At 60.7% G+C, this 25,364-nt stretch overlaps 1 protein-coding gene and 1 long non-coding RNA gene across 2 annotated transcripts; both read left to right on the top strand.

Annotated features, from left to right (window-relative positions):
* Positions 1-7,023: 7,023 nt before the first annotated feature.
* LOC119097617 (uncharacterized) lies at positions 7,024-9,543 on the top strand. The gene is made up of 3 exons (XR_005094169.1): positions 7,024-7,188; positions 8,344-8,468; positions 9,502-9,543. It is a non-coding gene; the product is annotated as an uncharacterized LOC119097617 (long non-coding RNA).
* Positions 9,544-9,553: 10 nt separating this feature from the next.
* On the top strand, positions 9,554-24,329 carry LOC119097720 (adenomatous polyposis coli protein-like). The gene is made up of 22 exons (XM_037220696.1): positions 9,554-9,586; positions 10,408-10,513; positions 10,741-10,854; positions 11,647-11,799; positions 12,110-12,247; positions 12,704-12,739; positions 12,806-12,872; positions 13,372-13,552; positions 15,002-15,131; positions 16,481-16,663; positions 17,185-17,333; positions 18,063-18,258; positions 18,625-18,725; positions 18,909-18,998; positions 19,077-19,193; positions 19,587-19,723; positions 20,134-20,259; positions 21,029-21,039; positions 22,155-22,258; positions 22,387-22,653; positions 23,937-24,055; positions 24,304-24,329. The coding sequence occupies exons 1-22, from the start codon at positions 9,555-9,557 to the stop codon at positions 24,327-24,329; spliced, it is 2,583 nt and encodes an 860-aa protein (XP_037076591.1). The 5' UTR covers position 9,554.
* The last annotated feature ends 1,035 nt before the right edge of the window (positions 24,330-25,364 follow it).

Raw genomic sequence — 25,364 nt, 5'->3', positions numbered from 1 at the left:
GCCAAGAGGCGGTGGCCGCTCGGCTGACATTGCGTGGTGGCCAACCGGCAGACGACAAAGATGGCGCATAAGAAATACTTTTTAACCCTTTAGGAAATATAATTCGCACGTTTGAAAAGTATGCCGGGCGTTTGTTTTAACTGTGCGGCTTTTATATTGACGATCAGGACGGATTAGCCTTTACAGCACCACAAAGTTATGGTGGGATCTGATGTTGGAACTGGAAGATTAAAGGCAGAATCTCTATTACCGTGTTGCCGTTAATGTTAATTTGACCAGAGAACATCCTCACAACTGTTAAAAACATATCCCCCAGTCTAACCTTTTGGTAGTTCAAATCTATTTTGACAGACTTTCGGAAGCATTATTTCACGGCGGTCGTCCTTGCGCGTAAGGCGCCTGCCGCTTGGTGTTGCCTGCAGCGGCTAGCGTTGTTCGGTTTTGCGAAGCTGTAATCCCGGCCATCGCTGCTCCTGCTCCTGAGATTACAAGCGGGCGTGGTCTAAACCTTCATCATGTTATTTATCTCGCCGTCGATTCTGCAAAAGAAGGTGCGTTTTCAGGCGAGTATGGTTTCGCTTTGTTATGTTTGACCTAATTCACTCAATCAAACATTTCTGAGAGACCTCGCGGTTTTCGGGCAAGGGACCGTAGGCAGAACACTAGGAAGCGCATTAGCACTGCCGGTCCAGGGCTGAACGGTCATTCTGTCCCAGCTTGGGATGCATTTCGGCTGTCATTCTGACCCACGGTGCGGGTCCCCTGGAACCCACAAAGAGATGCATCATATCATTCTAGATACAGTGGACATGTACTGCGGATGGAAGCAGCCATGCAGAAGAACCGGGACTATATAAAAAGGCGGAACGGAGCCTTTGGTACTAGAGGAGCCTCGGGTTTGCCCCTGAGTATATCCGTTCGCCGTGCATGCAAGAATAGGATGCTGCCATTTACCATATGAAGCATTTGTGTCCGGCGTGGTTGGAGGAAGATGGCTAGTGAGCTTGGTAAATCGGCACGCGTGTTTGACGTAGTACAAATTAAGCTTAACGGAGCTTAAGTTTGAAAAAGTGGGGGCCAGCTAACATTGCTCCCCCACCCCCACCTCCCCGCATGAAAAGTGGGGAGCCGTGGCCCCCTACCCCTCCTGCTCCTACACCCATGTGTTTCACACTGGCCAGCAGGTGGTTTGCGTCTCTCGTCGCGTCGAGAACGCCCGACACTGCTTAAATGGGACCGGTAGGGACAGCCGACCCCGCGGCACCGGGACCGTCGGGAACAGCCCCACCCGAGCGGGCGGAGCTGAGCGCCAGGGTGCAGCGTGCGTGGACTGAGTTTGCCGTTTGTTTGTCTCTCTCACGCTTTTGTAGCGCACGTGCGTGTGTTGTACAGGGCCGAGCCTTAAATGATTCTGAGCGCGCCGCACATGAGGGACTTGAGTCGTTCATCAGCCCGCAGCGCCCCTGCTGAACCAAATAATGATGTGTGAGGATTGAATTGACGAGGAATATGCCGTTCTGCTCCTTCCAGCGCTATATGCCGGTACCTACCTATATCCCCCACGCTGAATACGTTATTGGTAGGCCATGAAATAGGTGGCTACCCCATGCCGTCTTGAAGCTAATTGGGCAGTGGCTGCGGAATGCGGGTTCTCTGAGCAAATGGTAGAGTGACTAGTGGAAGCCATTGATGGCTGTTGTGGGGTCTAAGACGAGCCCCTAAACTTTCTTCAGGGTGCATATTTTTCGTGTGGTGGTTGACTGCACGGAAATAAGAAACCTCTTTTCGAATAGCTGAAGGCCCGAAGACTCGCGAGGCCCGAAAAGTCTGGAGGGCCCACCGAGGCCAACGATCAGTGACCCGATTGGAGAGCCTAAGGACGCTGGAGGCCTGACGGAGTCGTCATCACGTCCACACCCCACAGAACGCGTCATGGAGGGCATGACCTCGTGCAGCCCGCCCAGGGTCGTGCCAATCACCCGGAACCAAAAGCCCCACCCTGGGCGGGTGACGTGGGACGTCAGGTGGCTGTCCGAGACCGGCCAGGTTGGATGCAACACGTGGGCCGACATTAACAAAATAAGCATTCATCTCGTCCGGGGAGGCGACAGTGAGATTGTGAGCACCGCCTCCCCACCCCCCCCCCTCCCTAACAGCGGGCGGATAATGCGTATGGTGGTTGACTGCACGGAAATAAGAAACCTCTTTTCGAATAGATGGAGGCCCGAAGACTCGAGGGGTCCGAAAAGGGCCCCGCCGAGGCCAACGATCAGTGACCCGATTGGAGAGCCTAAGGGCACTAGGGGCCAGGACGGAGTCGTCATCATGGGCCTTGGACCTGCGGGGACAAGCCCCCAGGTGACAGTCAGAGGGTCTTTTGCACCGTTCGAGGACCCATTAAGTCGATATGATTCTATATGTTGGTCAGGCACCACCAGTACCGTGCCGTCGGTTCCCGTGTCGGTATTGGCCTAAGGGACCAGCTGCCCAATGAGTCACAAAACCGGGCCAGCGATTTACACTAGGTTGGGCCCTTGTATCTGTCAGAACCCACAGCGCCTAACAGAGAGTCCAGTGCTCACAAGGGAGCCCCTAGCGGACCAAGAGCAATGTTCGATGAGGGCCCGAAGAGGGTCTGGGCGGCCTAACTGAGCCGACTATCAAAGGTCCGGTTGGAGGGCGTAAGGGCCCTAAGGACTGGCTATAGGTCATATAAAGAATCTCGGCCCGTAGGGTCGTGACCTAAATATCAGTTAGAGGTCCCCCTTGTACCGTTTGAGAATCCCTTGAGACAGTTCGGGTGTCTCAGTCGGCCGCAGCCCACGAACACTGAACAGTTGGCTCCCTGTCAATTTAGACCACGGCGTCCACTCTCCAAGCCCGAGCAAGGCCGTGGGCTATTGTTTGCATCGGTCTGTGTCTCTGAAACTGTATTTGGGTCCCTGTGTCCGTCAGGGGTGCACAGTGCTTGACAAAGCGTCATGTGTTGGCTAGTGGCCCCTAATCGGTCACGGGCTTTGTTTGAGGAGGTCCGAAGAGGGGCCGAAAGGGGCTTGGGACCCAAAATCAACAGTCCAATTGGACTTGAGCCCGGCCCTCCATCTGTATTCCTATGACCAGAAATGTCACTCAGAGAACTTCTGTTGGGGCCCGTCTTATTGGTCTTCTCTATCCCTATTATAAAGAGCTTCGACACGAAAGCCACACAGTCGGCTCCGTGTTCGCCTGAGCCCTTGACACCCATGTACCAACCACGAGCGAAGCCGAGGCTCGCGATTTGCAATGTTCGGGGTCCTTGTCACAATGAGGGGCTCCCTTTGTCGGTCAAGGGGAACAGGGCCTAACAGGGATCCTGTGGCGGCAAGTGGCCCCGAGTCGGAGCGGGGTTTGAGGAGGCCCGAAGAGGGGCCGAAGGGTCTCTCTATACCAAAGATCAAGGGCTCGATTGGAAGGCTGAAGGGTCCCCAAAGGCTGGCTGAGCGGCCCCAAAGGGCTGACTGTAGGTCACATTAGTGGCCCCCTCCCGTGGGACTGTGATTTCGAATGTCAGTTAGCGGGCCTCTGCACCACGGGTGTCGATTTGTATTTTTTTGTGAGACCCTGGCCCTTCAATGTTGAGTTGCCCCGCCCCCCCCCCCCCCCCCCTGTCATGTTAGTTTGGCCCCAATGTTTTTAGCTGAAATATTACCCAAAAAGGTGGGTAAAAGATAAGCGTATCGCAAATACTATCTTTCTTGGTCTTTCTGCGTAGTGGCGTCTCGGTTTTGTGCGGGTAAAGTGAAAGCTCTGGAATATGGGGATGACCTAAGTCCTTCATGGCTAACCTTGTGTCCCCGTCACCCACAACCAAAATGCGTGCCGCATCCAATGGACCGCCATAGAAGAGTGCCATCGATGCCCTAAGGTGGCCTCTAAAAGGGCGCCTTTAAGTGCCGATCAGAAGAGATGCGTGAGTCAGTGCCTGCCTGTCTGGATCTAACCCTGCATGACTTCCATACTGCTTAAATTAAAGACATAAATTATACAAAGATTAAAACATATACTGTGTTTAATCAAACTAACGTGGGCTAAATCCCCGTGGGAAAATGGGGGGGGGGGGGAATGTCGGGTCTTTCGGTTCGGTTGGGTTCGGTTCCCCCAATAATTTGCAGAAATTGTCACCCCGAGTGATTGGGAACCCCTGAGACAGAGCGTTCCTTTGTTTCGGCCAGAGATTACCAACACCGAATCGTCGGCACCGTGTCAGTCTGAGCTCCGGTCATTTCCCGAGCAGGGACGCGGCCGGGCCCGCGATTTACACTGGTTGGGGTCCCTGCTATACTACGGGGCCTGTATGTACCTGTATCGTTGAGAGGCCCACAATGCCTAACAGGGTATTCTGTGTCAACAAAGGTCCTCACGTCGGGCAGCGGAAGATTTATTCATCAGAGGCGAGGACGGGACCCCGAATGATAGAGGGTCTCTTGCGTTGGACGGTGCTCTCTGACAATGAAAGGAAGCACGAGAACTCATGATGGCTGTTTACAATGAGGCAATGGAAGGATCCTATGCCAGTTAGGGCCCCTAGTACTGAACGGTGGGCCCTCCAACACAATTCCAACACGTGCCCGCTAAACCAAATTGAGTCTATGTGCCAGTTATTGGACCACCTGCGGCGATCATGGATGTTATTGTGTCAATGAGGGTTCTTCGATCTGGGTTCCAATAAGCGCGTCAGAAGGCCCCCTGCATCAGGGAGACGAACAGCGTGAAATGATGCATCCCTCTAAGGAACATCAGATTCTGGCATTAATTCACGGCGCTGTAAAGGCCAATCCGTTCTCACCATCAGTCTAAAAATTGCACAGGTGAAATACCCGCCTGAAGTACCTTCTAAAGGCACGATATGATGTTGTTCAAACGTACTTCTTTCAAATGCGTTATCATTTTCGTCCACCTTTCGTTCAAACGCTGCATGCTCAAAACTACGTTACGTAATTTGTATCACTAATGACTTTTGACTGAAAATTGAACATTTCAGCCCGGTGACCCCTGACCTCATGGCATGGCGGAGGGGCGTGTTGCGTCGCGAGGGGAGATCGCCGGCTTTCCGCGAGTGAACCAGAGGGTGAGGTCGGCGATCAGGCGTGACTGCCGGGCGGAAATTGAGGAGAGGCTGCGTGATCAGGGGAGCAGTTTTCTGTAACCGCATTATCCGCCCGCTGTTAGGGAGGGGGGGGGGAGCGGTGCTCACAATCTCACTGTCGCCTCCCGGACGAGATGAATGCTTATTTTGTTAATGTCGGCCCACGTGTTGCACCCAACCTGACCGGTCTTGGACAGCCACCTGACGTCCCACGTCACCCGCCCCAGGGTGGGGCTTTTGGTTTCCGGGTGATTGGCACGACCCTGGGCGGGCTGCACGAGGTCATGCCCTCCATGACGCGTTGTGTGGGGTGTGGACGTGATGATGTTTGTATTTGTACTCTGCTCCTCTATTATATATATATATATATATATATATATATGTATATATATATATATATATATATATATATATATATATATATATATACATGGATGAGGCCATCTTTCACTCGTGCGCCTCTTGGATCTCAGTAAATGTTTTGATGTCCTTCCTCTTCCTCAACTACTTTCCAAGCTGCATGTCTGTGACATTGACACCGCTTGGTTCTTCCCCTATCTTTCTGGTCATTTCTAGTCAGTCGTGCATCCTTCTTCTTTTGGTGACAGAAAGGTCTCCTAGCCCCTCCCCAACATCATAGGAGTCTTCCAGGGATTAGCTCTTGGTCCTCTTTTATTTATAATCTTCGCCAACGACCTCAGCCTGCACGCGCCAGACGCCCATATGATCCAGTGCGATGACCTTACTCGAACCCTTACATCCGATGTTAAGCGCAACCTTCCTTCCCCTTATCGAATTAGGCCGTGAAAAAACTTGGGCGTGCTATTTGACCATCACCTGAATTGGGATGCATACGTCACTGATGTAGTTTGAAAAAATGCATCGGCAGCCTGATCGATCTCCGCCGCCTGAAACGTTTTCTCCTACATCGGTCTCACGCAGCAATCTTGACCTGCACGATCGTGCTGCTGACCACCGTGCAGGATCTAGTCATCTCGCACGTGAGATGCTGTATTTCAGTTTATGGCCAGGGGTCAGCTGTTACTAGGCCAGACTTTTGAAAGCAGTTAAGTTCCGTTCCAGTGTAGTTCACTGGCCTCCGAAAGTATGACGTTTCTTTCACGCGGGATGACCTGCACTTTGCAATGCCTCGCCAAATGTGTGAATTGCGAACTATTATCGCTGTGTTCAAAGCCCATAAGCAATGCGAACCTGCGGATCTTGCCCGTTTGTTTCAAGCACACCTCAACGCACGAATCAGTGACCGATCCACCCGCACAACCAGAACCTGCGCCCCCGGCGGTGCGCACGGCGACAGGACAGCGGTCCTTCGCGTGCCGAGTGACTTCTCTCATGTACGAGTTGCCGTTGGGTGTTAAACAACTGCATTCAACATGTTTGAAGCGCAGAGGCAAGTAATTTTTTGTGCGATGAGGTTGTCTTGTACCGTTAATGCATGCAAACGGACTGTACCCAGCGATTTTTTTTGGCGAGTTCTATCAGCGGGTAGTCCTTTGTCAACCCTGTGCTTCCCATTGCCAAGGCACTGGCTGCGCACCTGCCCTCCCCTCCACACGGGGAATGCAACCATGCATGATGTTGCTTCAGTCCATCGCAATTCATCACACCATTTTTCTATCTCCAGATATGCGCCCTACCTGGAATTTTGATTCCTCAGAGTTTTAAAAAAAGACCAACTATATAGCACTATTCATGCATACTGGATGCCTTCGGATTTAGTAGCATTTATCACTATGCGAGTTGGTAGCATTCTGGCAGCACTGCAGGTAAATCCCGGCTAGCCAGAACTCTCAGGTTTATCTTGAGGTATTTTGTTAATAAAAGTTATCCGACTGGGATACAAAAATACGCGCTCCTGCAACTGCATCATCAGAGGAGGGCACTAGGTGCAGTTGATTTCAGGGAGTCCATGGCCGTTGTCTAGCAAGGCTCTGGTTGTTTAGAACAAGAGTAGCGAATAGCCGAGTGAATATACAGGTTATGCAGCTGAAACAATCGAAACACCAGGACAAATCAACAATGATGGCTCATTGATGCGCTAGGTACTGTACCTATAAGCGACGGAAGGGTGTTCGTCTGTTAGTAGTGAGTGATATTGTCGATGGGTCTGGAACTCGCTCGTAAAAATTTGCGTCCCATTCTGTCGCAAATCGTGGTAGCCTCACCTCTGTGGTAAATTCTGACTGCAATCCTAGGTCTGCACAACTGTAATAAACAAAGTTGGTGGGTCTTCCAGTTGACTAGTGTTAGGCATAAATCACCATAATCACTTATGAGTGATAACATTAAAATTGCATATGTCTGGTGAGAGTTTAAGTGCAGCTGGCTGCCTCTCTTATCCAAAAGTTGCAATGGCCATGGCAATGGCTATTTGTGGATGCAGGAACAGTGATGTCCATCAGTTTATTTTTACAAATCCAGCTCAAGTTTCCATGTCAAGAATGTTCTATGTCAACATTTCTATGTTGATATATTTGTACATTTTGAAAATGTACTCATGGCTGTGTTAACTGTTAATCATCAAGACATGCATCACAGGCTGATCACAAATTATGTGGTGTTTGTCAAACCCTGAGATATCATTTCTCAAGGATATTTTGTAATATTTGACTCATTTGATCTGTATCACCCTGAGATCACATTCATTTCATTTTATCATACATGAAATCCTCCATAGTTGGACATAGTTTTCATGTACAGCTACTAAGATTCTAAATCTTACTAATGTTCTTTAAATTATTCCCCAAGCAGTTGTCATGTGATTATTGGCTGTACCACATGTGAGGCATTCTACAGTTTAAAAGTGGTGACCACATGAATGCAGAAGAATATCATGTACTCATGTATATGTAGGCACTATTGTATAGCATGGATGCATGTGAAATGCTACTACATTTTGTTTTAAAGTTGATAATAAGGATATGGTTAACAGTGATACACAGAGATACACATTTTCACTTCCTTCATGAGATCCTGTGCACCTAGCTACCAGACCATGGCTCTCCTTTTTTAATGGCTTATTTTCATCTTCTATTGCAATATTTCTCCAGACAAAAATTCCTTTTGACTATTGGTGCAAAATAAAAGTGCATTTGAATGTCATATAATTGTTGTCAGGCTGAATTTTTCTGCACCTGCACAGCCTATAGCAAGTCAATTTTGGAACAATAGGTTCAGTGACAGCTATCTTTTTGCAGATTGCTTGTTCACCTATGGTTGCTGCTGTTGCTCATCATGAACTCATCAGACAGGCCTGAGCAAGCAGAGACACTGGGCAATACAAGTGCTACTGCCTTGGAGCAGTCTACCACCTCCAGACAAGGTCTGTACCCCTACTTACTGCATGTTCACAACATGGTGTGTACTGAAACATGTTAGTATGCATTTCTTTCAACATGTGTCAGCTGTGGGCAATAGGAAATGCTCCTTGGGGTTTGTGATGCCAAAACTGTATGTAGTCTTGAGATGGAGTCAAGGAAATATGCCATTTTTTTCTTTTGGAGCCCACAATTTTGTTAGTTGTCAAATTTAGGACTTGGGCAGTGGCCATGAAGACTGTTGTGTGGCTGAATTACTGTGATTGCTTGTTACAGATACATGAAGTGGTGATGCCATTTGTCTAATTTAAATATTGTGCAGTAAGGCAGCCATTGACTGACTTATTCAGCTATCAAATAGTTATATCAGAATATTAGGAACATGGCTGATGACATGTCTGGAAAGCAGTGTTGCAGCAGATGGTTGTTGGATTTCCTTATGACTTTTTAAGCGTGTCTTTGCATCTGTTCTAGCTGCTTAGGCTCCACTTTAAAGAGGCTGATATCATCAGCATTTATATTATGCCATCACATGAACAATACACAGTTTGCTAGCATTTTCTTCAGTGTAAGATGTAGTGGTGTGTGGTGTGAGCCATAGATTGCTGTTTTCTGGTGCTCAAAAGGCTCTTGCTTTGGTGCTACTCTATTTTGACTTGTATATTTTACTTGCATCCTAATGGCTGCCAATCTGTCAGTAGGCATGGAAACCTTCATGCCAATGACTACCAAAAGTATGCTTGAATTCAAAAGTTAATGTTATGTGCTATGTTAATGGAATACCATGGTATTGATGCCCTACTGGCAAATCAAGTTCAGACATTGAAAATGTTTTTGTCAGGCAGCCTTTATGAATGGGCTTTTCTTCAGAATATTCACAGTATGTTTCAGGAAAGTTGCTGATGTGCGAAGGATATTATGCTGTTGTAGAGAGGGCCAGAACATTGTATTCCAGTTTATGATTGCTCTGAAAGCTTGAAGGTCATTTAAAGAGCAAACCACATTCGCTAGATCTAGCAGTTGTTTTTGCCTTGCCAGATGACTGTGGAGACACTCCAGGCAGCAACAAGAGGACACTCCGCCACTCGATCATGAGAAAGATAGCCAGGCTGGAAGACCAGAGGTACAGTATTCACATTGTTTGTCAGTTTGTCAGGCCATGAGCAGAGGAGAAGGATGACCAGCTTTCCTAAATATGTGGTTTGCTTGACTACATGTTGGCAGCTGATGAATGAAGCTGTTGGGTTGATTGGCCTTTGTTGATCTAATGCCTGCAGGTGGCCGCGGTGGGTGACCAGTTTTAACCGCATTTAAAAATGACTTTGGCTTCGAAACTAGGTGAAAACGTCACCGTCTGGATGGCTGTTTCTCCTGGCAGCTGCCCTCGCAGAAGGACGTTATAAAACGTGTCATGCGATGCTGCGGGCTGTCATTGAGTTTGACCACCTGCTTGTGCGTCTAGCGTGTTTGTTTGCTTATAAGGCGTGCGGCTGTGAGCCGGGCTCTGCTGATCCGACCTCAGAGCCTCCGTCACCGCCGTCTGGATATCGCCCATTGTCAAACAAGCGTCTCTCTCTGCCGAACGGACATGGCAGGCGCCTGGTGTTCAGTTCAATTCAGTTCAGTTCCTTATATTAACGGATTATTCCAACGAGTGGTGTACTGTTTGATTTGATACAATAACAACAGTAGTATGAATGGAATATTAAGACATGACAACAACGTGACCACATTTGCACGTTATCAACCGTCCGTTCGTTCACACAACCTCGTCAAAAACAACATGATTCGAGAGAGATGATTTGAACAAAACGATTTTGATATTTTAAAAATCAGACACGCCCGGTACGGTGTGGTGGGTGGAGCCGCGGCCGGTGGTCGCGTGCCGGGCGCGCCGCCGGCTGACCGACGTCTGGTGACGCGGCGTTCCGGCCCTGCCCGCAGGAGGGCGATGGCCGGAACAGCGCTCTCCGAGGACGAGGAGAAGCGCTGGCTCTACGAGCAGATGGCGGCTCTGCAGCAGAAGATCCGCCGCCTCGAATCCGGCCAGGTGAGCTGGCCGCGGCCTGGCTTCGGCTGTGTCGTCCGGCCTGGGCCGGAGAGCGCTATCACACGATTGTCGTCCGGCGCCTCTCGGACTGGGCTGGTCGGCACGCACGTTCCTGCCGTGCTCAAACTCCTGGCCGGCAGTCTGAGAGTGAGTACTGGGCGGCCGGCTGTGCCCACACCCTCACCCTTCAGAGAGTCCGTGACTCTGACCCCGGCCCCCTCTGACAGGACGGCGGTGCCAGCGACAATCAGGCCCTGCCGGCGTCCGAGGCGGCTACCAAGACCGGGCTGGAGCAGATCGATCGAGAAATAGTGCGACTTCGTCAGCAGGTGGATGCCATGGTGAGTAGCCGTCAGAAACGTAAACGTTGCCATTGGATTTATCAGGTTTTTATATGCTGTTCCGGCGTAAGTGTTTAACCAATAAGTACGGTCTGCCTCTCCTCATTTCACAGTATGATGATATCGGTTTTAAGTTTCGTGTGTGCAGTTGTGTGGACATGTTGGTCTTTTTTCGTTGTTTGAGCCTTTATTTGAGCGATGTGCCTGACTGTGGATGAGCTGTCCTTGGTCCGCATGCCGATGCTTAGCTCGCTGTTAAGCTGCTATTGAGTACTCTGTATGGTAGGGCTGCGAGGCTGTGTTTGTCGCCATTGAATTGGGTGTGCTATCGAGCTGTACTGTGTGTATTAGCTTAGACACCGCCGTGGAGTGCCATCTGTGGCTGCTGAGTGTAGGGCATCACCGCTGAGTGCCATCTGTGGCTGCTGAGTATAGGGCATCATCGCTGAGTGCCATCTGTGGCTGCTGAGTGTAGGGCATCACTGCTGAGTGCCATCTGTGACTGCTGAGTGTAGGGCATTACCACTGAGTGCCACCTGTGGCTGCTGAGTGTAGGGCATTACCGCTGAGTGCCATCTGTGGCTGCTGAGTGTAGGGCATCACTGCTGAGTGCCATCTGTGGCTGCTGAGTGTAGGGCATTACCGCTGAGTGCCATCTGCGGCTGCTGAGTGTAGGCCATCACCACTGAGTGCCTTCTGTGGCTGCTGAGTGCCATGTGCTGCTGCTGAATGTCATCAGCGGCTGCTGGGTGTTGTGTACCGCTCTTAAGCGTCATCTTCGGCTTCCGACAGTCGCTGTCGTCGTCCTCGGATGAGCAGAGCTCTGGTAGCGGTGACGGCGCCCCCCGTCTGTACCGCGCGGCGGGCCCTGGCCAGCCGGCCGGCGCTGTCTGGACCAGTGACCCGCCGGACTCCAGAACCTCCTCCCAGTCGAGCCCGGCTCAGGTAACAGCTGTTCGGCACCGGAGGTGGCGCTGGAAAACCAGCAATACAGATGAAAGGGCAGAGGTGGCAATATGTTGGGATGTCGAAAGAACGTGCGCATGGGTCGCTGCCGTACCTAGATGCCGTCGATATGTCAGCTCTAGTTTGGTGTGGAAATGCAAGCGTCGCTTTCCGATGCGTCGCTGTCGGGCGCCGGGCCCGGGTCCCCGCCGTGTGCGGCGTCAGGCCTTCATCATCGAACCGTGGCCGGGGTCGGGAGGAAGGGAGGGAGGCGTCCCGCTGGCGCTGACGCCGGCTCCTGGGCCAGCAGCTGGCGGCCAGCGGCGGCGGCCGGGCCGAGCTGGTGCTCTCGCTGCTGCAGCTGCTGCGCTCGGCCGACCACCAGCTGGTCAGCAGCACGCTGCTGACCATGACGTCCAGCACGGAGAGCTGCGCGGCGCTGCGGCGCGCCGGCTGCCTGCCGGCCCTGGATCAGCTGATCCACTGCCCGCAGTCGGCCGCCGGCGCTGGCGCCCGCCGGCCACACAGACAGGTGGGAACACAAGACACTAACACCCGCGGTGATCACGTCTGTTAATGACGAGCGTGCCGGTGACTAATAGTGACATTGGATGTGTGTTAAACAAGTGATGTTTTAAAGGACTGATGCTCCTGAATTTTCTGTGGCCATTTAAGCGTCAAGTTGGCCTACTCGTATGATACGCGTTGGCTCTCCGTACTGCTGCGCTTCAGTGCACAGCTCCAAATGTGTTGTCATGCCAACGCAGCTCCGCGCTAGACAAGCTTTATCTCGGCGCCGTGGACACTGCAGAAGCCGGTCGCTCGTGTCCGCCGGTCAGAGAGCCGGTGGTGCCGAGCCGCCACCCCCCACCCCCGCCCCTGACCGTGCTGCCGCCGTCGCCAGGTGCGCGCCGCAGCCGCGCGGGCGCTGCACAACCTGGTGCGCGCGCAGCCGGACGGCCGCCGCGCGCGCCGCGAGGCCCGCCTGCTGCGCCTGCTGGAGCAGCTGCGCGACTTCACCGAGAGCCTGTGGCAGCGCGCCGACGAACAGGACCAGCCGGTGCTGCTGGACGGTATGTGCCCGGTGGGACGTCCTGCGGCATGGCACGCGCTTGATGGGACGTCCTGCGTCATGGCACGTGCCCGGTTGGATGTCCCGTGTGATGGCACACGCTCGGTAGGACGTCCTGCGTCATGGCACGCGCTTGGTGGGACGTTCTGTGTGGTGACACGCGCTCGGTAGGACGTCCTGCGTGATGGCACGCGCTCGGTGGGACGCCCAGTGTGATGGTATGTGCTCGGTGGGACGTTCAGTGTGATGGTATGTGCTCGATGGGACGTCTCGTGTGATGGCACGCGCTCGGTGGGACGCCCAGTGTGATGGTATGTGCTCGGTGGGACGTTCTGTGTGATGGTACTTGCTGGATGCGGCGTCTTGCGTGATGATGCGTGCTGGACCGGGAACCTCCAGAAGCAGTAGCACTGTGCAGATAGAGCAGTTGTGATGAATACTCTATATCAAATATCAGTGTTGCGCGGCACGGCACGGACGGCTGCCTCCCTGGCCGGCAGACTCGCTGCATCAGCACCCAGTGGCGGCGGTGGTGGAGTTGGTCAAGCTGTCGTTCGACGAGCAGCAGCGGAGCGCGCTCTGCCAGCTGGGCGGCCTCTACAGTCTGGCCGAGCTGGTGCAGGCCGAGCACGAGACGCACGGCCCGGCCACCGGCCACCCGGCCTGCAACACCACCCGCAGGTGAGCCGCCGGCCCCGGGCCTCACACTCACCCGGCCTGCGGCACCACCCGCAGGTCAGCCGCCGGCCCCGGGCCACACACTCACCCGGCCTGCGGCACCACCCGCAGGTCAGCCGCCGGCCCCGGGCCACACACTCACCCGGCCTGCGGCACCACCCGTGGGTCAGCCGCCAGCCCCGGGCCACACACTCACCCGGCCGGCGGCACCACCCGCAGGGCAGCCCCCAGCCCCGGGCCTGACACTCACCCGGCCGGCGGCACCACCCGCAGGTCAGCCGCCAGCCCCGGGCCTGACACTCACCCGGCCGGCGGCACCACCCGCAGGTCAGCCGCCAGCCCCGGGCCTGACACTCACCCGGCCGGCGGCACCACCGGCAGGTCAGCCCCCGGCCCCGGGCCACACACCCGGCTCAGGCATGACATTGTCCACGGGTGGGGATAACACGCGCAGGTCAGGCGCCGGCTCAGCAATGGCGGGCCAATTGTGGGCTGTGCTCGACACTGCGCCGAGTGTAAGTGGTGGGGGCAAGGGCGGCCTGAGGCAACCCCGCGGCCCAGGCTCCTGGGGCGTTGTATTGTGCTGTGTTGGCCTGTGTGAATGCGTGCGGACGTGTAAACCGTGTATGAGCTTTAGCGCTGTGTCGTGGCATGGACGATCACTGGGGCCGCGCGTCCGCTGGGTCACGGCCGGCGGGCGCCGCGCCTGACGACCGCCGGCGGGCACCGCGTCTGACGACCGGCCGGCGGGCGCCGCGTCTGACGACCGGCCGGCGGGCGCCGCGTCTGACGACCGGCCGGCGGGCACCGCGTCTGACGACTGGCCGGCGGGCGCCGCGTCTGACGACCGGCCGGCGGGCGGCCGCGTCCGACGACTGACCAGCGGGCGCCGCGTCTGACGACCGGCCGGCGGGCGCCGCGTCCGACGACTGGCCGGCGGGCGCCGCGTCTGACGACCGGCCGGCGGGCGCCGCGTCCTGACGACCACGACCGGCCGGCGGGCGCCGCGTCTGACGACTGGCCGGCGGGCGCCGCGTCTGACGACTGGCCGGCGGGCCGCCGCGTCTGACGACTAAGCCGGCGGGCGCCGCGTCTGACGACCGGCCGGCGGGCGTCGCGTCTGACGACTGGCCGGCGGGCGCCGCGTCTGACGACTAGCCGGCGGGCGCCGCTTCTGATGACGGCCGGCGGGCGCCGCGTCGTGACGACTGCCGGTCGGGCGCCCGCGTCCGACGACTGGCCGGCGGGGCGCCGCGTCTGACGACCGGCCCGGCGGGCGCCGCCGTCTGACGACCACGACCGGCCGGCGGGCGCCGCGTCTGACGACTGGCCGGCGGGCGCCGCGTCCGACGACTGGCCGGCGGGCGCCGCGTCTGACGACCGGTCGGCGGGCGCCGCTTCTGACGACCGGCCGGCGGGCGCCGCGTCTGACGACTGGCCGGCGGGCGGCAGGTTCGCCAGCATGGCGCTCACCAACCTGACGTTCGGCGACGGCACGAGCAAGGCGTTGCTGTGCGGCCAGCGCGCCTTCATGCGCGCTCTCGTCACGCAGCTTCACTCACCCAGCGAGGAGCTTGTGCAGGTGAGACACTCCCTGCCGCGTCCGTGTCGCCGTGTCGCCGTGTCCCCGACCGTGCAGCCGTGTCCCTGACCGTGCGACCGTATCCCCGACCGTGCGGCCATGTCCCCGACCATGCAGCCGTGTCTGACCGTGCAGCCGTGTCCCTGGCCATGCGACCGTGTCCCTGACCGTGCTGCCGTGTCCCTGACCGTGTAGCCGTGTCCCTGACCATGCAGCCGTGTCCCCGACAGTGCCGCCATGTCCCAGACCGTGAGACCGTGTCCCCGACCGTGCAGCTGTGCCCCTGACCGTGCGACCGTGTCTCCGACCTTGCTGCCGTGTCCCTGACCGTGCCGCCGTGTCCCCGACCGTGCAGCCGTGTCCCTGATCGTGCAGCCGTGTCCCTGACCGTGAAGCCGTGTCCCCGACCGTGCCGCCGTGTCCCCGACCGTGCAGCCGTGTCTCTGATCGTGCAGCCGTGTCCCTGACCGTGAAGCAGTGTTCCCGACCGTGCAGCCGTGTCCCTGATCGTGCAGCCGTGTCCCTGACCGTGAAGCCGTTTCTCTGACCGTGCGCCGTGTCTGTGACCGCGCACCCGTGTCCCTAACCATGCAGCCGTGTCCCTGACCGTGCGGCTGTGTCCCTGACCGTGCCGCCGTGTCTGACCGTGCCGCCGTGTCCACGATGGTGCAGCCGTGCCCCTGGTCGTGCAGCCGTGTCTCCGAGCGTGCCGCCGTGTTCGCGACCGTGCAGCCGTGTCTCTGACCGTGAAGCCGTGTCCTCGACCGTGCAGCCGTGTCCCTGACCGTGCCGCCGTGTCTGCGACCGTGCAGCCGTGTCTCTGACCGCGAAGCCGTGTCCCCGACCGTGCAGCCGTGTCTCCGACCGTGTCGCCGTGTCCGTGACCGTGCGGCCGTGTCCCTGACTGTGCGGCCGTGTCCCTGACCGTGCGGCCGTGTCCTTGACCGTGCGGCCGTGTCCCCGACCGTGCAGCCGTGTCCCTGACCGTGCGACCGTACCCCTGACCGTGCAGCCGTGTCCATGACCGTGCGGCTGTGTCCCTGACCGTGCAGCCGTGTCCGACCGTGCCGCCGTGTCCACGATGGTGCAGCCGTGCCCCTGACCGTGCAGCCGTGTTCCTGACCGTGCGGCCGTGTCCCTCACCGTGCAGCCGTGTCCCTGATCGCGCAGCCGTGTCCCTGACCGTGCGACCGTGTCTCTGACCATGCAGCCGTGCCCCTGGCCGCGCAGCCGTGTCCTTGACCGTGCGACCGTGTCTCTGACCGTGCGGCCGTGTCCCTGACCATGCGGCCGTGTCCACGACCGTGCAGCCATGTCCCTGACCGTGCCACGTGTGGCTGCCGGGACAGGTGACCGCCAGCGTGCTGCGTAACCTGTCGTGGCGCGCCGACTCGGCCAGCAAGCAGGCGCTGCGTGAGGCGGGCGCCGTGACTGCGCTGACGCGCGCCGCGCTCGCCACGCGCCGCGAGCCGGCCCTCAAGCCGGTGCTGTCTGCGCTCTGGAACCTCTCTGCCCACTGCGCCCTCAACAAGGTGAGCTGGCGGCCGGCGGCGGCGGGCCGGCAGCTGGCACCCCGGCCGGCCGCGGCCCGCGTTGGGGTGCGGCTGGAGCGGCGGCCGGCCGGCAGCTGGCGCCCGCGGCCGGCCGCGACCCGCGGTGGGGTGCGGCTGAACTGCCCTGTGCCGGTGCCGGCCACTGCCCTCTGCGGCGGCGTCTGCACGAGATAGGCGAAGATGGAGGGCAGAGAAAACGAGGACTCAATGGCTAGGATGCTTGCAATCACGTAGCGTGATGATGGGCGGCAGGAGCAGTGGAACTGGGAAGTTTTGTCTGGTCAAGGACGGCGTGGAAATCATGGTATTGGGAACTCGCAGTAAGTAAGAATGAATCTGCTTGAGATGCTTCATCCATGTTGGGAGTGTGGGTCACTTCTCTATGGCCAGATTTTGATGCTCTGTGTTGTGAGGAAGGTGTTTCAGTAGGTCTGTTTTGCTGCACTATCTGCTCCTTGTGTGTCTGGTGCAGTCTTCAGAGTCGTATGTCATCATTGCAGGCGGACATTTGTGCTGAGGAGAACGCGCTGTCTTTCATCGTCAAAACGCTCAACTACGAGTCGCCATCCAAAACGCTTGCCATCGTGGAGAACGGTGGCGGCATTCTCAGGAACATCTCTAGTCATATTGCCGTTCGTGAGGACTACAGGTGCGTAGTGCGCAAGTGAATTCTGATACAATTCCAGGTGCTGTGTGTGTGTCAACATTGTTTTTAAATCAAAGTTGGCTTGTGTCGGGAGGGTGTGCGCAGATGTTTTTAATTCCTTGACCAGGCTGCCAAGGCACTACATTTGTGTTATATGTGTGTTTTCAGTTTCTAATGTCTGTGATTTTGAACATTTTACCTGTTGTTGGCTTGCAAAAGAACATTTGGTGCCGACTTTTATTCGCTGAGGCAGCGAAGATTTTTATATAGACCGAATATATAACAATGGTGAAAAGTACCAACTCCTGCGAAATCACATGCTGTGATTGCTTCCACGCTGCGAGCACGCTATCTACGTTGGCATGGTTGCAATGGTCTAAAACAGACCGGACAGTCGGTGCTTGAATTGTGCTGGTGGATGACGGCTCAGGATTGGGGCTTACTTGAGGGCAGTTTGATTGCCTGGGGTGAAGTGGCAGGACCATGTGACACCATGTGTGGGAGTCATCTGAGTGGGTATGGTCTCAATGCTTCGCCTGTATTTACCAACAACTGTTTTTGCGTGCGTCGCTGATGAAAATCTGCAACAGCCGTCACGTAGTTGCTGCTGGCAAGGCCCTTAGAGAGCACCCGCTCTCCACTTAAGCCCGATATTTCTGTTACTCCTCCACCCCTGCACGATTGCCGTTTGGTAGCCAGCTGACCGGCGCCGGCCGTGTGCTCTGTCACCAGGCAGGTGCTGCGTCAGCACGGCTGCATTGCCACCCTGCTGCAGCACCTGAACTCGCCCAGCCTCACCGTGGTCAGCAACGCCTGCGGTACGCTCTGGAACCTGTCGGCGCGCTGCACGCTCGACCAGCGCGCCCTCTGGCGGCTGGGTGCCGTGCCGCGGCTGCGTGCGCTCGTGCACAGCCCGCATCAGATGATCGCCAGCGGCAGCGGCGCCGCCCTGCAGAACCTGCTGGCGGCGAGGCCGGACGAGACGGCCGGCTGCCCGCGGCGCGGCGAGCCCGAGCCGGCCGTCGGGCCGCCGCTGGCCGCCAGCCGCGAGTCGGTGCGCAGCGCGCCGTCCGACCCCGGCGGCGAGCGCGGCCGCTGGTCCCACCCGGCCGGCGCCGAGCGGGTCCGGCTGGCCGCCGTGCTGCGCGAGGTGGCGCAGCGGCTGGGCGTATCCGAGCCGGAGCTGCGCCGCCTGCTGCTGGCGCCTGACGGCGACGGCGGCCGCTGGGCGCGCCGCCACCGCGCCGGCTCGCTGCCGCGCGAGCTGGCTGCTGGGCGGCCCGGCTCGGCGCAGCCGCTCAGCACGTCCTCGCACGAGGACGAGAGCGACCATCTGACGGACTTCAGCGCCCGCTACGCCGAGGGCCGCGAGGAGGACACGGCCGTGTTCAAGAAGCCGGCGCCGCCGCCACCGCCCCCTCCGCCGCCACCGCCCCCTCCACCGCCGCCGCCACCCCCGCCGCCGCAGCAGCTGTCGCAGTCGCCGTCGGGTCCGCCGGCGTCGGTGCTCATGCCGCCGCCGCCACCACCACCGGCAGCCGGGCCCCACCGGGCGGCGGCGGCATGCCCGGCCGACAGCCGGCCGCTCGACGAGGACATGGTGCACACGTACGCCACCGAGGGCACGCCGCGCCAGGCGGGCACGCCGTACAACTTCAGCTCGGCGCCGTCGCTGCTGGACCTGCGCGAGTCGGCGCCGCCGCTGCCGGCCGAGCGGTGTGCGGCGCGGCCGGCCGCCTCCGCGTCCGCCTCGGCGCTCGAAACGCCGCTCATCTTCTCGCGCTCGAGCTCGGTCGGCTCGCTAAGCAGCCTGGACGGCGCCAACGTCGCCGGCGAGCAGGGCTCCGTGGCCAGCGAGTACAGGTGAGCCACGCTGGTAACGTCGCGTGCCGATCTGTGGTCGACTGACTCCGAGGTCATGCGCTCTTGAAGATGGCGAATTCTGAATTTTATGCGACAGTTTGCTGAATCAAAGAACCATGTTTCGAAAATAAAGGTAGGTGATGACGTGCCTCGCGGCCACGTAAGGTAGCGATAATATCCATGTGGACCCCGGAGACGGCACATGCCGGTCTCCCCGTTCAGGACGCGTTCGCCGCGCTCCGCGCTGCCGCCGGAGAGTGACGGCGGCTGCCGGTGGCCGGCGTCTGACGCCGCCCGGCCGCGGCTGCCGGGAGCCGGCGACTGACGCCGCCCGGCCGCGGCCGCGGGCCGCCGGTGGCCGGCGACTGACGCCGTCCGGCCGCGGCCGTTCAGCCGACAGGTCAGCGGCGCCGTCTCGCCCAGCGACCTGCCCGACTCGCCCAGCCAGATGCCGGGCACGCCACAGCCGCACCGCAAGCCGGCCAAGCCCGACCCGCGCTCCAAGCCCGCCCAGTCGGCGTCACCCAAAGGTGACGGTCGAACCGCTCACTGCAGCGACCGGTGGGCTCAGGCCTGCCGCGTCAACGGTCGCCGCTGTCACTGCAACAACGGCGGTCAGCTCTGTGCCGTTGTTCCGTTGAAAGATGTGTGCCACGTCCCGTTAACTGAGCGGCCGGATGCTGGCTTCAAATGCGCACATTCATTGACACGTGGCTGGTGTCGCGTGCTGGGGTGAGTTGCTCGCCGAATTGAACGCAAAGTGTTTCGAAAAGAAGGCGTTGGCCGTGGTTTCTTGAAAAGAAGGCGCTGGCGTTTTTGAAGACGTTATTTGTTTTAAGTGTATCTACCAAAGTACAAATTCACGACAAACAGTAGGTCAGCTCTCTAAAACATTGAAGCTGTGACATGGTAATCAATGACGCGTGTGGCCCGCCGCCAGCCGCTCCCTCGGACGTGTTCGCCGAGGAGCCGCGCCAGTTCCACCAGGAGGGCACGCCGCTCGAGTTCTCGCGCGCCACCAGCCTCAGCTCGCTGACGCTGGACGAGCCGGTGCCGGCGCCGGACGAGCCCCACCAGCGGCCGGGCGAGGAGGCGGCGCGCCGCCGCTCGGCCGACGGCCGCCCGCCCTCCGAGAGCGGCTCGGCCAGCGACGGCGACGACGACGACATGATCTACGCCTGCATCAAGTCGGCCATGCCGAGCCGGTGCGACGCCGCAGACGCGCGCCGACGTGCCGAGGGGGTCGCCAGAGCTGGCACTGTCGGGAGGGTCGTATTGAGGGGGTCGGATTCGGGTGCGGCGCTGTGGGCGCTCGTGGCCGGTGGACACCGCGTGAAGGGGGCTCATCTGAAGACTGCCTCGTATGGAGCTCTATGGGTACTCATGCCGCGCAAACGCATGCAGTGGGGAGGGGGGGGGGGGGGTACGGCCAGCGACGTTCGTTGCTGCCGCCAGGATTCTGTGTTGGGGCACGGTCGTGTTCCTCTTGTTTTGTCGTGAATCCGGCCGCTGCAGTGTTCTGTGTGCAAGTCTGAGCCGTTTGGTCCCGGCTTAGCAGCGAACCATTGCGGTCAGCCCGCCCCGGCCGGTCGGTCTCCACATCCGAATGTGTGAGTGGGCTTGCGCATGCGCGCACGTGGGCGATAGTGTGCGAAGGACGCGCGGCCGTCCGGTGGCGCCGCCGCCGTGCGCTGACGGTTGCCTTCGTCGCAGGAGGTCCACCAGTGGCCGAGTGGGCGGCCGCGCGCCGCCGCCGCCGCCGCCGCCGCCGGGCCGCCGCTCCTCCAGCGGCCGGCAGCTGGGCCAGCCCGGCAGGAAGGCCGCCTCCTGCTCAGGCGCCGGCAAGGTCAGCACTCACCGGGAGATGCCGGCCGGCACAGCGCGCCCGGTCGTCAGCCGCTTGTCGCAGTGGTTATATGTGGGCTTTGATCCTGGCTACTGTTTCCAGGCCTTGTTGCGTACAGCGGTCTGCAGTGTCTTGGTGCGAGAGTCCGCTGCGCAAGGAGAGGCATGGTATCAGCAATTGTGGACACGGGAAATGTCTTAATGTGGTTTGTAGCTGCTCGCGCGATGGAATTGGAGAGAGCGCAGCTAAAAATCATACTTGGAGGGGAGCGCCTCCCATGGGCATGTGAAAACGCCGCGGTCAGATGACTACTGGTTCCGGCTAGTTTAGGTCACTAATCTTTTGCCTGTCGTGTGGCATGGAGTGACATCGATGTACTGACTGGGCCACGGCGGCCATCACTGCGGCTGACACTCCTACTGATGTGTGTGGACCGCGGCCGATGTGGCCGCTCTGTGGCCGGCGCGCTGGCAGCGTCCTGACCGCCGCCGTGCCGTCCAGGGCGTCTCCCGGTCCCCGGGCGGCCCGTCTCGCCTGATCTACGCGCGCGTGTCGCCGCGCGGCCGCGCCGCCGCCGCCGGCGAGACGTCCGACTGGTGGCGCCGCCGGCCGCCGCCGCCGCTCATCGAACGGGACGAGTCCAACTCGGGCAACTCGTCCGCCGACGACAATCACCTGCTCGAGCAGATGATCCAGCAAACCATGAACAAGGTGGGCCGCGAGTGGCGGCCGTCGCGCCCGGCCCGGTCGCGCGGCGCGGCGCCAGGTGTGAGCATGCGCTGAGAGGTGGACCTGCCGGGGGCGGGCACGAGTGGGCCTGCTGCGTTTACTCGTGCAGGCTGTGTCCTGGTCCCTCGCGACCGCCGTGCCGACAACGTGTCGCGCCTGACGCGCTCATGAACAACTGAGTGTGGACTCGGAATGATTTGATGCTGCTTGTGTCAGATAGTGTGTGGGGGGGGGGGGGGGGGAGGGGGAGAGGTGGCCGATGGTATCTTCGATCAGTGGGTGGGCTGGCCTCACGATCAGTCGCCGGGCCCTCCCTGGCCTGCTGCCGTCCATGCCGCCGGTGCCTCGTGCCGAGTGTGACGCATGCCGGCGGCTGTGTTTGGCAGGAGGGCGGCGGGCCCCGGCCGCCCGGCTCGCCGCCGCGCCGTGTGCGTGCCGCCTGGTCAGGAGCTCACGCACAGACCAGCTGGAGCGTCAAGCAGTACCACAGGTGAGCCACGCGCCTCGTCGGACGCGCGCCGTGTCGCAGTTCGGTGCCGCGTGGGACAAATTCACTGGAAGCGTCGTCGGAGGACCGGGTGGAGCGGTGGTCGCTGACGGCAGCCTGTGGCGCGGCAGGTACTCGGAACGACAGGCGGCGGCGGCCGCCGCGGCCGAGGCCGGGCCCCCGGGCCGTGCTGTCCCGCCGCTGCCGCCGCCGGCCGTCGAGCGGCCGCGCCAGTACGCCGTCGAGGGCACGCCCATCAACTTCTCGACGGCTACCAGCTTGTCGGATCTGACCATGGACGACCTGGGCGAACCGGAGCCGGAGCCGCAGCTGGGCCCCGCACAGGCGGCGCACCGGCCGCCGCCGCCCGAGGTGCCCACCGTGTACGCCACCGAGGGGCACGCCCGGCGTCTTCCTCGCGGGCCGACAGTCTCAGCGACATCGTGTTCTGCCGTCCAGCCGCCCGGTGAGACTCGGCACGGGCCACTCACCTCCGGGGTGTTCCCTCAGCCCGGTGAGACTCGGTGCGGGCCACTCACCTCCGAGGTGTTCCCTCAGCCCGGTGAGACTCGGTGCGGGCCGCTCATCTCCGGGGTGTTCCCTCAGCCCGGTGAGGCTGGGCACGGGCTACTCACCGCCGGGGTGTTCCCTCAGCCCGGTGAGACACGGCACGGGCCACCTCACCTTCCGGGGTGTTCCTCAGCCCGGTGAGGACTCGGTGCGGGCCCGCTTCATCTCGGGATGTTTCCTCAGCACGGTGAGGCTGTGCCACCGGGCTACTCACCGCCGGGGGTCTTCCCTCAGCCCGGTGAAGACTCGGTGCGGGCCGCTCACCTCCCGGGTCTCCCCTCAGCCCGGTGAGACTCGGCACGGACCGCTCACCGCCGGGGTCTTCCCCCAGCCCGGTGAGGCTGGGCACGGGCTACTCACCGCCGGGGTCTTCCTCAGCCCGGTGAGACTCGGTGCGGGCCGCTCACCTCCCGGTCTCCCCTCAGCCCGGTGAGACTCGGCACGGACCGCTCACCGCCGGGGTCTCCCCTCAGCCCGGTGAGGCGGCTGGCACGGCTACTCACCGCCGGGTGTTCCCTCAGCCCGGTGAGACTCGGTGCGGGCCGCTCACCTCCGGGGTGTTCCCTCAACCCGGTGAGACTCGGCATGGGCCGCTCACCTCCGGGATCCCCCCTCATCCCGGTGAGACACGGCACGGGCCGCTCACCGCCGGGGTGTTCCCCTCAGCCCGTGAGGCTGGGCACGGGTTACTCACCGCCGGGGTCTTCCCTCAGCAGCTGCCGCGGGCGACAGCTGCTGAAGGGAGACCCCCGCGTTACGTTCGCGTCACACTCTCCCGTCAGCGGTTGGCAGCGCCCTGCTGTTTGTTTTAAGTGAACTCTGGCGGTACGGTGGCGGCGCGGCGCTGCTGTCAGTCGCAATGCATCCTGAGTCGGCGTCCATGCAGCTACAATCGTCCGACGACGCCTGTATGTTTTGATGACTGGCTGGCTGGCTCGAGCGGACAGCAGTAGCCTGACGATAGCTGCTTGTCTGTTGGTGGCTGGTGGCGTCCGTGCCGGCGGTGATGACTGACCCGAGCCACTCCTGCGTCGCCAGAGGACCGCCCGGCGGCGGCCGACTGGCAGCGGCCGGACGGCGCGGCGCCGGACGCCTCTCCCTCCCGCACCAGCTCCCTCAGCTCGCTCAGCATGCCCTCGAGCGACGGCGACAGCGAGACGGACGACATGCTGCTGGAGCGCTGTATCAGCTCGGCCATGCCCAAGAGTCGCTCGGACGGCGGCCTGCGGCGCCGGCAGCGGCGCTCGCGGCACCGGCGCCGGGCCGCCGGCGGCGCGCGCGCCCGGTCGAGCGCCGACGCCGAGCCGGCCGCGTCGGAGCCGACGCCGTGGGCTCGGGCGCCAGCGGGCGCGGACGGGCGCCAGTGGAGGGCGCCGTCGCCGCAGGCCGGCCCCAAGCCGTCGAGCACGACCGAGCGGCCTGAGCACGCCCTGTCCTCGGCGCCGCTCCAGCCGGCCGGCCAGCACCCGCCGCCACAGGTGCCGCCCGCTCCATTGGCTTCTAATGGCTTTGGCAGCCCTGCCGCGGCGCTGTCTGACGCGCCGGCCGTCAACGGCTCGCGGGTGCCCCCGGCCGCCGGGCAGGGCGGCTCAGCTGGCGGCCAGCGCTCCTCGCCGCAGTATCGGCCGCCGGCCGCAGCGCCGCCGCAGCCGCTTCAGAACGGCTGCCGATCCAGGCTCTCTGACGACACCCGGGACAGCGGCCCACCGCAGCAGCCGCAGGAGAGCTCTGCCGGTGCGCAGAACGGCGACGGGGGCGTCGTGGAGCGTCGGCCAAGCTCCCCGCACCGGTCGGCTGCCACCAGAGAACCGGACCGGTCAGCGGCGCCGCGTGAGTCGCCGCCGCTCCGGCCGGCCGACTGCGCGCCGGCTCCGGCCGCCGCACAGCCGGCCGGCGGCAGCGGCCCGTGGCGCTCGGCCAACGCCAGCCCGGCATGGAGCCCCCGGCTGATGGTGCGCCGCTGCAGCTCGGCTGGCCGCGCGGGCATCCAGCTGCCGCCGCCGCCGCCACGACCGCCCGAGTCGGGCCGTGGCGCACCCAAGCCGAGCGTGCCGCCCAAGCCAAGCGTGGTGGCGCCGGCGGCCGGCGGTCCACCGCGCCGGCTGGCGGTCAGCGGCCCACCGCCGCCGCCCAGGGTGGCGCCCAAGCCACGGCTAGTCGGCGAGCGGCCTGCCGGCGCCACGGACGGCCCGGCGGCGCGGCGCGGCCCTCGGCCGGCGGCGGAGGCGGGCGCCGGCGCCGCGGACGGCCAGACGGACCGGCCGCCGGACCCGGCCGGCGCCGACGGCCGTAAACCGAAGCGGAAGTCTGTCATCATCACGGCTCTGTGAGCGGCGGCGCTCACCACTCTCGCGCCGCTGCTGCTGGGCACTCGGCGCTGGGCGACACCCACCGCTCCTGCACCGCTGCTGCTGGGCTCTCGGCGCTGGGCGGCACCCACCGCTCCCGCGCCGCTCCCGCGCCGCTGCTGCTGGGCCCTCAGCGCTGGGCGGCGCCCACCACTCCCGCGCCGCTGCTGCTGGGCCCCCGGGGCTGGGCG

This window comes from Pollicipes pollicipes, unplaced genomic scaffold (genome assembly GCF_011947565.3).
Source record: "Pollicipes pollicipes isolate AB1234 unplaced genomic scaffold, Ppol_2.1 Scaffold_2543;HRSCAF=2982_pilon_pilon_pilon, whole genome shotgun sequence".
In the NCBI taxonomy this organism is placed as follows: Eukaryota; Metazoa; Arthropoda; class Thecostraca; order Pollicipedomorpha; family Pollicipedidae; genus Pollicipes; species Pollicipes pollicipes.
The sequence above is the reverse complement of the archived record's forward strand: the minus strand, read 5'-3'. Positions and strand labels throughout refer to the sequence as shown.

Excerpts from the sequence above, each read along its gene's own strand:
- LOC119097720 (XM_037220696.1), top strand. The coding sequence starts at position 9,555 with ATGAGAAAGATAGCCAGGCTGGAAGACCAGAG. Across the intron at positions 17,334-18,062 it reads GCCGTTCGTGAGGACTACAG|GCAGGTGCTGCGTCAGCACG; the intron begins GTGCGTAGTGCG and ends CTCTGTCACCAG. Across the intron at positions 18,259-18,624 it reads ACAGCCCGCATCAGATGATC|CCGCTCAGCACGTCCTCGCA; the intron begins GCCAGCGGCAGC and ends GGCTCGGCGCAG.